This window comes from Cynocephalus volans, chromosome 10 (genome assembly GCF_027409185.1).
Source record: "Cynocephalus volans isolate mCynVol1 chromosome 10, mCynVol1.pri, whole genome shotgun sequence".
Classification (NCBI taxonomy): domain Eukaryota; kingdom Metazoa; phylum Chordata; class Mammalia; order Dermoptera; family Cynocephalidae; genus Cynocephalus; species Cynocephalus volans.
The window spans coordinates 101,225,359-101,237,992 of NC_084469.1; the positions used below are offsets into that span (position 1 = coordinate 101,225,359).

Here is a 12,634-nt window from a genome sequence, read left to right on the forward strand (position 1 = left end):
GGTGCTGTTCTAATCATCCCAAAATAATGGTCTATTGTGGTAATAGCGAAGCTGGTGAGATTTGGCTGGACATTGGATATATTTTGATAATATAGACAAAAGTGCTTTCTGAAAGACTGTGCACAGGATGTGGGAGAAAATGCAAAATTAAGATGATGCCAAGATTTTTGGCTTGAGCACCTAAAACAATGGAGTAGTCATCAGCTGTGATAGAAAACACTATGGGTAAAGCATATTTGGGAGATTATATCAGGGTTTTGGATATGTTTTTAATTTGTCTATTGGGCATCCACAAGGTGAGCTGAGCGAGGCACTCGGATATACAAGTTTGGAATTTAAGGGAGAATGCCTTTCTGCACGGGTAAAATCAGGAGTTGTCATATGCATGTGACTTTCTCTTAAATTGTGCTAAAATATACATTACATAAAATTTATCATCGTTGACATTTTCACATGTAGAGTTCAGTAGTGTTAAGCACATCCACATTGTTGTGCAACCGATCTCCAGAACTCTTTTTATCTTGCAAAAATAAAACCCTATGCCTTTAAGCAGCAGGTACTTATTTCCCCCACCCCACTTCCCCTGGCAACCATCATTCTAATTTCCATGTCTATGAATTTGAGTACTGAGTACTTCATGTAAATGGATGCATGCAGTATTTTCCTATTTGTGACTGCCGATTTTTTGTTTTTATAAATAAATAAAACAAAAATGTTTTAAAAACATCATGTTGTACCTGATAAATATATACATTTTATTTGTCAATTAATAAATTAATTTCTTTATAAAAAAAATAGCCAGTCACAAGGGAGCTAAGAGAGAAAGAAGGAAGGAAAGGAAGACCACAGTGGTGCATTGGAGTTGCAGAGGGAGAGAACATACCTAGGGATACAAAGTCGAGTGGGGAAAGGGGGAGAGGGAGAGCGGGTGGGGATAACTAGGTGGGGGACATGGGGGATAATCACAATTTGTGGTACTTGGCATGCTGCCAGTGTGGATCTGGACATCACATCTTAGGCATGAGTGGTGACAATTAGCTTTGTGCCCCAAGAATATTCATAACCAATAAAATAAATAAATAAAAATTTAAAAATATGTTTACACTACGAAATGGCTAATTCAAGCTAATTAACATATAATTTTAAAAACATATACATTAGATCACATACTGACTATTTTTCGTAGTGAGAGCATTTAAACACAGCTCTCTTAGCAATGTTCAAGAATAAAATAGTTAACTATAGTCACTATGCTGTACAATAGATCTCTTGAACTCATTCTTCCTGCCTAACTGAAATTTTGTATTCTTTGACAATCATCTTCACACCTGCCCCCCAGCTCAGCCCCTGTAAACACCATTCTGTTCTCTGTTTCTATGAGTTCAACTTTTCAAATTCCACATATAAGTGAAATCATGCTGTATATGCATTTTTGTACCCAGCTTGTTTCACTTAGCATAATGTCCTCCAGATTCATGCATGTTGTTATAAATGGCAGGATTTCCTTCTTTCATAAGGCTGAATAGTATTCCATTATGGATATACACCACATTTTAAAAATCCATTCATCCACTGGTGGGCACTTACCTTGATTCCATTATCTTGGCTACTGTGACTAATGCTGCAATGAACATGGGAGTGCAGACATCTCTATGACATAATGACTTCATTTCCTTTGAATATATACCCAGTAGTGGGATTTCTGGATCATTCATTCGTTCAACTTTTAATTTTTTAAGGAACCTCCATACTATTTTACATAATGGCTGTACTAATTTACATTCCCAGCAACAGTGTACAAAGGTTTCCTTTTCTCCTCATTCTCATCAACACTTATTTTTCATATTTTTGAGTATAGCCATTCTAGCAGGTGTGAAGTGATGTCTCATTATGGTTTAATTTGCATTTTGTTGATGATTAGTGGTGTTGAGATTTTTTTCATATAGCTGTTGGACATGTGTATGTTTTCTTTTGGGAAATGTCTATTCAGGCTCTTTCCCCATTTCAAAAATATTTATTTATTTATTTATTTACATTTTTTAATTGACATGTATTGATCATACTTATTTATGGGGTACAGAGTTATATTTTAATACATGTATACAATGTGTGATAATCAAATCAGGATAATTAACACATTTATCATTGTCAAAACATATCATTTATTTGTGATAAGAGAATTTGAGCTCCTCTCTTCTAGCCATTTGAATTAACAGAAATTTATTGTATGTTTTTGCCCATTTTTCACTTTGGTTATTTGTTTTCTTTTTATTCAGTACTTTGAGTTTCTTATGTATTTTGAATATTAGCTCTTTATCAGGAGTAAAGTTTGTAAATACTTTCTCCCATTCTGTAGGGTATCTCTTCATTTGATTGATTGTTTCTCTTGCTGTGTAAAAATTTTTAGTTGAATATAATACCATTTGTCTATTATTGCTCTTAATTGCCTGTGCTTTTGAGGTCAAATCCAAAAAATCAGACTAATGTCATGTAGCTCTTCCTCTATGCTTTCTTCTAGTAGTTTTATAGTTTCAGGTCATGTGTTTAAATCTTTAATACATGTTGAGCTGATTTTTTGTATATGTTGTGAGACAAGGAGCAAATTTCATCCTTCTACATGTGGATATACGGTTTTTTCCAATGAAATTTGTTGAAAAACAATCCTTTCCCCATTGTGTGTTCTTGACAGCTTTGTCAAAAATCAATTATCTGTTAATGTGTAGATTGTTTTCTGGGCTCTCTATTTTGCTTCATTTCGTCTATATGTCTGTTTCTATGCCAGTACCGCATTGTTTGGATTACTATAACTTCATAGTATATTTTGAAGTCAGGTATTGTGATGCCTCCAAGTTTTGTGCTTTTTGCTCATAATTGGTTTGGCCACTGTTGGGCTGAATCTCAGATCTTTCTGCCCCTTCCTGTACAGGTCATGAGTCAGGTAATTGAAAAAAAGATTCTGGCAGTGTTCTGCAAGGTAGACGTATTTTATTCTTCAGATATGAGCTTCAAATACATGCTTTATTCTCAGACATGAGCTCAAGCTCTACTCCACTGACCCTCCATGTTCTGCCAACCAGCGGTTCAGAGCAGTTAATTATATATTCTTAGTACACAATAGTGGCCACAAGCAAAGTATCACATAATTGCAACAACCATGCTGAATCAGTAAATGCATGCACACACACAGTTACACTACCTTTATAACTTGTTTCTAGTGAATGTGCTGAATCTTGCCCATTTGTAACAGATGTGAGGTGAGTTAGCCTGACTAAGCTTTTTCCACTTCCCTTACAGCCACTCAGAGTCTTTTTTGGTTCCATGCATGTTTTTAGATTGTTTTATCTATTTCTGTGGGAAAAAAAAATAGTAGCATTTTGATAGGGATTGCTTTGTGTCTATAGATCACGTATTAATTCTTCCAGCCTGTGAACGCAGAATATCTTTTTATTTACTTGTGTTTTCTTCAGTTTCTTTCATCAATGTTTATAGTTTTCAGTGTACATATCTTTCACTCCTTGGTTAAATTTATTCCTATTTTATTTTATTTTTGTAAGTATTATGAATGGGATTGTTTTCCAGACCTTTTCTCAGTAGTTTATTGTTGGTATGTAGAAACACTTCTGACTTTTAAGTGTTGGGTTTATATTCTGCAACTTTACTGAATTTGTTTATTAGCTCTTACAGTTTTAGTGTGGAGTTGTTAAGGTTTTCTATATATATAAAATTATGTCATCAGCAAACAAAGACAACTTCACCTCTAATTTTCCACCTTTGATACCGGAGTCCTTATAGCCCATTGCCAGAATCGAGATCAAAGATCACCCTTCAAAAGGTATATCAAGGAACTCAAATAAAAGGACAAGTAATAGGCGACCATATGTCCCTTCCTCTAACTAAAAATTAAATAACATTTTAGAGAATTCTAGAATATTTATCAGAATTGTACCGGGGAAATTTTCTATTGAGAATGGAAAAAGTCCCCAGAATGTTAGGGTCAGAGAAGGAAATCAGTAATCCGATAACTGCTAAATATTGATGCAAACTTACAAGCAAACGTGATGGTTAACTAGGAAGGCACTTCCTTGGCTAATTAAGTTCTCCCGTTTTGCATATTCCCAACTTGTAGCTCCCAGATGGATTGGAAGAATAAGATCTCTTCCTATCTGCAAAACATAAACTAAGAGACTTCAGGTTCCCTGGGTGCCAACCCTAAGGAATAATATCATTTCTCCCCATGATGTTGAAGGACATAAATGGAAGCCTGAACTCAGGCAGCATGGAAATACAGAGTGAAGAACTGAGCTGCTGTGAAAAAGGATTATCTCTGGGAAGAGGCTTAGGTGTGCTGCCTACTGATGTGGGCAGGGTTCTTGAAAGGGGTAGCAACAGGTCGACTATTTGTAAGTTTTGTGGCCAGGTTCAATATCCAAAACTTTGTGGGTGTTCAATTTTCTTATCATTCTGATCCCAGGGCAGTGCAAATCCTTAAGGATCAAGGCTCAAAGAAGGCAGAACTTCACACTGGCTGATTTGCTCAACCTGGAAGGCCAAAAGTATGTAATCCTCTACTGTACACCTGTTTCTGCTCACATGTATTTTAAGTGCTTTGCACACATGGGCACAGTTCCCTTCTGTAATTGCATCCCAGTCTTCTTTCCTTAGGTACATTCAGAGGCACCCTTATGCTAATGACAATCTCAGGAATACTGAAATGATATTTAAAACTACAGACTCAAAAATATAGTTTCTTTATTAACTCCAATATGGTGTTTTATTTTATGAATATGCCATGTTTATCCATTTGTCTAATGATAGATCTGTATATATTAACATGGATCTCAAAAATCTAATGTTGTCTAAAGATAGCACTTTGCAAAATGATTGTTCATTTTAACATCTATACAATGAAAGTGCAAAACATTGCTACATGCTGTTTATTGACAAGATATGTAACTAATGCATGTAAATGCATGGATAAGAAAAATACAAATTCATAAACTTGGGAGAAAAAGGAATAAAACTGGAGATGGACCAAAAAGATATAGTTTATTATCTAAGTATATGTAGATTACCTGTAAAATACAAGTGATAACATAGAAAAAATAATGAGAAAAAGCACATTATTTTATTTATTTATTTTTTATTGATTATGCATATTCATGGGTTACAAAGCTGACTGTCAGCACCTGTGCCCAAGATGTGATGATCAGATAAATACTATCAGCATGGCCATTACCACAAATTGCAATTTTTTACCGTGTCCCCCACACAGCCTCTCCCCAACCTCCCTCCCTCTCTCTTCCTCACCCCCAAACTCCCAGCAACCTTAGGTGTATTCTCTTCTTCTGCAAGTCCAATGCACCACTGCGATCTTTCTTTCCTTCCTTCTTTTTCTCTTAGCTCCCACTTATGAGTGAGGATGTGTAGTATTGAGAAAAAGCTAATTCTAAGGCATAGATCTATGCATGCCTCATTGAATTCTATTTCTACACATTATATTCAGAAGTTTCTACTATACTCTTTGTAATCACACAAGACTGTGCATGGAAGAGTAACACTAACAAAATGGCAGAGTAAGCAGCTTCAAGCACCTAGCCCCTCAAGAAAACATCAAAAAACAAGTAGAAACTATCAAAACTATCTTTGTCAGAACTTTGCAAAACAGTCCATACTTTCAGCAACAAACTGAGTGCTGAATCAAGGAAAAGGCAACTTCAATATAGAAGAAAAGTTGTATGGTGTTTTTATTTGCCATTGCCTCCACCCCCTTCCCAGCATGGCAGAAATCTTAGTAAGGAAACAACAGCAGCCTGTGTCCCCAGGTGAGACCCTGGTTCATGTCTCTGGAAGAAGCAGAGTGAACATTTTCTCACATCATTGTATATGTCTTCTCTAACCCAACTGGGAGCTACCTAGAGAATTGACACAATGCATTAGTCTCTGTTTAGCATAACTCTGAACTCAAGCTTAGAAATCAGTAGATATTGTACCAAAACACTGAAAATGAAATTAATAGTTCAGATGATGCTTAGAATAAGAGATACAATCAAAATATACAATAGACCACTTAAGGCCAGAAGCAAAACTGTAGAAAGTTTCTTTAGGAAATTAGGACTTTGAAAAGCAGCCCTGCATTTGAGGGAATTTAGAAAGCCATGGGTATGCCCATGGCAAAATATACACTCAGAAAAGACCAGAGAAGACCCTAAGCTTTCACATTGTTCTAATTCCTAGGCTTAGGGAAAGACTGTCTAAGTCATGAAGGAGTGCCACAGCACAGATACAATCCACAAAGACTGAGAGAGGTGTGTTATTTGTTTTTTGTTTGTATTAGCTTCTGAAATCCAAAGAAATCTCTGTCAAGCACTAGGTGAACAAAGCTAAGGAACATAAACGTCAGTAATCACATGCAACAAGGAATACAGTCCTTACAAATGTATTTTGGGAAAGTTACTAAGCAAATGGACTGCTACTGCATTCAACAACTAAAAACACTAAAAATCAAACCATCAGGGAGAATCTAATTTTTAGATTTTGAGAGGCAGAAAGAAAAAAGAATTTAAAAAGTGAGCATAGTTTAAGAGACCTATGAGACACCATGAAGCAAACCAATATATTCATTATGTGACTCCCAGGAAGAGTACAGAAAAATAAAGGAGCAGAAAGAATATTTGAAGAAATAAATGGCAAAAACTTACCCAAATTTGATAAATCTGAGAACCTCAAAGAACTGTATGTAGGATTAACTCAAAGAGACTCACACCAAGACACATTATTATCAATTTGCCAAAATCTAAGAGAGAATCTCACAAGCAGCAGGAAAGAAGTGCCTTGTTACCGACAAGGGATCCTTATTAAGATTAACAGTGAATTTCTCCTCAGAACAATGGAAGCAGGAATTTAGCAGTAGTGACATATTTAAGGTGCTAAAAATATTTCAAACTAGAATTTTAGATTTTTTTTGGCAGCTGGCCAGTTTGGGGATCCAAACACTTGATGTTGGTGTCATAACACTACACTCTAACCAACTCAGCTAACCAGCCAGCCTTCAACCTAGAATTTTATAGTCAGAAAAATATTCCTCAGAAAAGTGAGGGAGAAATAAGGTGTCTTTAGACAAGTGAAAGCTGAGGGAGTTTGGTATCATAGGCCTGCTCGACAAGAAATGTTAAAGGGTTGAAATAAAATGACACCAGTTTGAAATGAAAGGACATTACATGGAAATTCAGAGCTGCATAAAAAAATAATAAAGATTTTTGATTACTACAAATACATGAGCATCCATCACATGTCTACTCAGTGACTCAAAGTCAGTGGTTCTAGGGTTACATTAGGGAATCTACCCTATGAGCAAAGACTTCATGTAATTCATCTCTCCAGGTATTCTATAAACGACAATAAATCCCATCCCAACCTCTAATGACAACCGCAACAGAAGGATCTCCTGCCACTCCTCTGACTATCCTTTGATACCTCCACCATTTTCATATGGGCCTACTTTTTTGGTGGATATGGAAAAAGTGATGTCACTAAATTGCTAGTTTCCTTTTATTCCTGTCTTGTGTTACTCAATATCTCCTTGTCAAACTAAAGTACTTCTTCGTAGAATAACCTTTCTTGTAAAGACACATGAAAGAGATTTTCATGGGAGCCCCAAGGCTGCAGTGCATTCTCTAACACATAAATGATACAATTATTTTTATTTAATTACAATTCCCTGTGGACTCCAAAAGAGATGTGTAAGAAACACAGCAAGATGACTGAGGAGAAAAGTGAAAAGTCAGACATATATTTCAAGGAGAATGTTTCAAAGCAGATAAGATGCTGCAAGAATATTACCAATCTTTGCCTTGCTGATCTAATAATTATTTAATTCTATTACGCAGACCAAAAATGTAGCTGTATTTATAAATACGACAATAAAGAAAACAAATCTATTGTTGAAGTAAATGGAAAAAATACATGAGAATGATAGGATTATAAGAATATAATTATAAGCAAGATATAATTACATGATACTATGTAATTATATTGAGTACTTACTAGGTGCCAGCCATTAAGTGTCTGTAATGCTTATCAGAGCAAACTTCAAAACAGGAATTACACTCTATATGGTCAGTCTAAGGCTCTCATACTAATCGTTTCCCCTTCACCAGAGGCTAGATTAAGAAAGGGCATATGGTCCATTTCTCAGCAATGAGATTAAAGGAGATACCTTCTGGATGACTCCAAGCAACCTCATTTACCAATAGATGGGGGAAAGGGCATTCAGATTTCTGTCCCTAATGTCATGTCTGGATATGATGCCCTGTCTGGGTCCATGAGGAGAAGAAACCATAGGAGAAAGCCACCACATGGAGAAATGAATGAATTATCCTACACATTCCTTACCTCTGATATCTTTGCAAAGAAATATAGCTCTCTTTATTGTTTGAGCTTATTATATTCAGAATATCTTTCAATTATTAGAAACAGACTTTTCTTCACTGATTAACAATTATCTCAAACCACTGACATAATCTAATTATAACAATTTTATATATGACAAAACTGATGCAACTGAGTATAGTGGATGCTGATATTGATGTGCACAGACACAGTTTACCAATGAATGATCTCTGAAATTACTGAATTGTGGTATGAATAATCAGTTTCCGTGACTCATAGAAGGTGTCACTCTGGTGTGCAATTCACATGGTCCTTATATTAGGTCAGGCCTGTGCTATGAACACAGCTTTCTTTGGATTCTCACCCCAAAGTGTGAAATATCTACTTTTCTTCTTCTGAGAATGTTTCAACCAAATCACTACAACACTTGTCTCAGGTTAACTTTGTAAATGAGCCACACAAAGAAATGGAGCTTAGAGAATGGAACTCATTTTTGAAACATCACAGAGTTATAGGAAAAGCAAGTCAGATTTCAATACCAAATAACAATATGCTTATCCATTATGTTAACTAATTATTTTAGATGCAAGAGTCAGGCATTCTGACTCACCAAGGATTTCGGACATGTTGACTTATTCTAGAAACCCCAGTCCAAAGTAGATAACATCATCACGAAGGAGAAAGCATCTTACCAATGAGTTTCCCCAAAGCTCCCTTCATGTCCCTGTTCCTCAGGCTGTAGATAAAGGGGTTCATCATTTGAGGGACCACAGTGTACATCATTGAAGCCACTGCAGTGATTCTGGATGAGTCAGTAACTGCAGAACTAATGTACACCCCCAAACCAGTCCCATAGAACAAGAACAAAACTGAGAGGTGAGACCCACACGTGGAAAAAGCTTTATACTTTCCTCCTGCTGCTGGCATCCTCAAAACTGAGACGGCAATTTGAGCATAAGAGACAATTATTCCAAACAAAGGAATAGCACCAAGTACACTACTTGCAAAATATATCAGAATAGTATTAACGAGGGCATCAGAACATGCAACCTTGATGACCTGAACAACTTCACAGAAGAAGAGGGGGATTTCAACATCTGTGCAGAAGGACAGCTGCAGCACCATCAGGCTCTGAACCAGGGCATCCACAATGCTCACAAACAGGGAGAGTAGAGTCAGCAGGCCACACAGACGGATGCTTATGATGACTGTGTACCTCAGTGGGTGACAGATGGCCACATAACGGTCATAAGCCATTATTGCAAGAAGGCAACTTTCCATACCAGTGAAAACCAGGACCAGGCAGACCTGGGTGAGGCAACCTTTATAAGTGATGCCCTGATTCTGTGTTTGGATGTTGAGCAGCATTTTGGGGATGGTAGTTGTGCTTAAACTGATGTCGGTAAAGGACAGATTGGAGAGAAGGAAGTACATGGGGGTGTGGAGGTGGGAGTCAGAGATGACAGCCAGGATGATGAGCAGGTTTCCCAGGATGGTGACCAGGTACATGGACAGGAACAGGCTGAAGAGGAGGGGCTGCAGTTCTGGATCCTCTGTCACCTCCATGAGAAAGAATTTTGCAACACCTGTTTGGTTTCTGGATTCCATGTTGTTGATGAATCTGATGGAAGAGACGGGGTGACAGGACAATCCAATATGTGTTTTCTAGGCCAGCAAGAGCAATAACATCAGAGAGGGAAACACCATGGTAGGAAGGGTTGGCTTCTAATGGAGGAAAATTAAAGAAAGGTTGTCTTCTGTATGCATATTGTTTTGTTACTTTTAAAAAACCTGGATTTTGTACTGTGGACTGTCAATAATTTTTACTTCTAGAAAAGGTTAAGGGGTCATCATTAAAAAATAGACTACCTGTACTGTTCTGATTACTTAAAATATTTGGTAATTTTTTAAGAGAAACACACAGACTGGGGAGGCAGCTTAAAGATTCTGTCTGGATCCCCAGAGACATCAGACCCAGGACATAGAGATGATACAAAGGTGTGTCAAGAACCAGGAATGGGAAGATAAGATGAAGTTAACAAACTTTCTGCCCCCACAACCACTGGGTTGCTGGTAAATGTCAGAGAATTTTATAACAGTCCTTCTGTTTTAGAAAAGGCAGATTCCTGCTTAAGAGTACAATGGTCCTGGCCATTGTAGAGACTGAGCCCGAGATTAGTAGATGAGAGGTGCTCCAGTATTGGTGCAAAGGTACAAAGGACAGGTAGTTAGACAAGGGACCCATGGGGACTTGATTCTAATGACCTGATAGACATCCTTACTGTCAGCTTCCCCCAGATGAAATTGCAGTAGAACACTTGCCTTCATTTGCTAACATGAATTAAGGGAATTTAGATTACCTGGGTGGAGTCACAATGGAATAATGCTTGACATCTTTGAGTGTATCATATGAAAGATCCATCATCAGAGAAGAGGGATTGAGTGAGTCACTGGTCTCCTGTCCAAGAGGGGTCACTCTGGGAGGAGCCTCAGTCCTGCTATTTATTTACTAGAGAACTGATGAATGAGGTAGTCGGAGGCACATTGTCATCTCTGTATTCCTAGAGGCTTGATTCCCAAAGTTCCTCATTAGCCAAGCAATTATATTGTCACTGTGATCCCAGGGCACTGCAAATCCTTAAAGACCAAGACTCCAGAATGAAGAAAGTCAAGATGGCTGCTTCCCTGACCCTGTGAGGCCAGGTGTACACTGTCTCCTTTTCTCCATCTGTGCCTGCTCATCCCCATTTCACACACCTTGCACAGGTGCACACACCTCTTCTCTAATTGTATTTCAGCCTCTTTAGGGGTGAACGATGACATCACTGTCTAATCAATTATAGTAATTTTAGGCCTGAAAATGTAGCTTATATATGTAGATATAAATATATTTTAAAGTACATCTATTTTAAAAATTATTATTGTTATTTTTATTGAACATTGTGGGGTACAGAGTATTTTTTAATTAATTTTTTAATTGAAATGTGTTGATTGTACCTGTTTATGGGTACAGTGTTATATTTCAGTACATGTATACAATATGTGATGATCTAATCAGGGTAGTTAAATTATAATTACAGCTAGACAGAGTGATATTTTAATATACAAGGCATGATGTTCATATTGATGTCGTTTGCATATCCATTATCCCAAACCTCTATCATTTCTTTGTGTTGAGAACATTTTAACTCTCTTCTAACCATTACAATTTATACAATAAATTACTATTATTTATAGAAACGTAGCAGTGCTATAGAACACAAGAACTTATTCTTCCTATCTTGTTGTAAGTTGGTATCCATTTCCCAACTTTCCGCTTTCCTCCCATTCCCTCTACCTTTTCCAGTCTTTAGAAATCACAATTCTACTCTCTACTTTATGAGCTCAACCTTACCTGCTTCCACATAAGTAAGAACATGCTAAGTTATAATATGTTTGCATTGTTTGTAAAAGTGCAAACAGTTGAGGGTTTTTCTCTTTGAGTCATGGAATATTTCCTGAACCTTAAACTTTGTTATGTATATTTTGTATAATAGATTCTAATTTATTCTCTGTGACAATTCTGTCTCTGATCGATACTGACTGATGATCTGTCACTCCGTTTTCAGGCTTTCATCACCACCTTCTGAAATTTTGTTTCAGTTTTTAAAAATATACATTTTTCTTAACCTTAGGGAACAACGGGTTCAAATAATAGCCATTTATTTTTGTTTTTATAGTAATTAATTAATTTTAATTGGTACATAATTGACTAAAGTCACCCTCTTGAACACTAGGACTTATTTCTCCTGTCCAACTGTATTTTGCAAACATTAACCATACTTTCTCTCTCTTCCCCCGCACCTTAACATTCCCAGTCTCAGGTAACCACTATTCTACTCTCTTCTTCTATGAGATCAACTCTGTGAGCTCCCACATATGACTGAGAACATGCAATATTTGTATTTCTGTGCCTGGCTTATTTTGCTTAACATAATGTCCTCCAGGCACATCTATGTTGCTGCAAATGACAGAATTTTATTCTCTTTTTATGACAATTTCACTGTGTATATATTCCATATTTTATCTATTTTGTCCACCTAACCATTCACCTGTTGATGTACCCTTAGGTTGATTCCATATCTTGCCTATTGCAAATAATGCTGCAATAAACATGGGAGTGTGGATATGTCTTTGACACACATATTTTGTTTCTTTTGGACCTAGTATGGGCTTACTGGAAAATATGGTATTTCTCTTTTTAAAA

The 12,634-nt window shown here is 36.8% G+C and overlaps 1 protein-coding gene across 1 annotated transcript; it reads right to left on the reverse strand.

Annotated features, from left to right (window-relative positions):
• Positions 1-9,057: 9,057 nt before the first annotated feature.
• On the reverse strand, positions 9,058-10,017 carry LOC134387556 (olfactory receptor 7G1-like). The gene has a single exon (XM_063110002.1). The coding sequence runs from the start codon at positions 9,994-9,996 to the stop codon at positions 9,058-9,060; it is 939 nt and encodes a 312-aa protein (XP_062966072.1). The 5' UTR covers positions 9,997-10,017.
• Between the last annotated feature and the right edge of the window lie 2,617 nt (positions 10,018-12,634).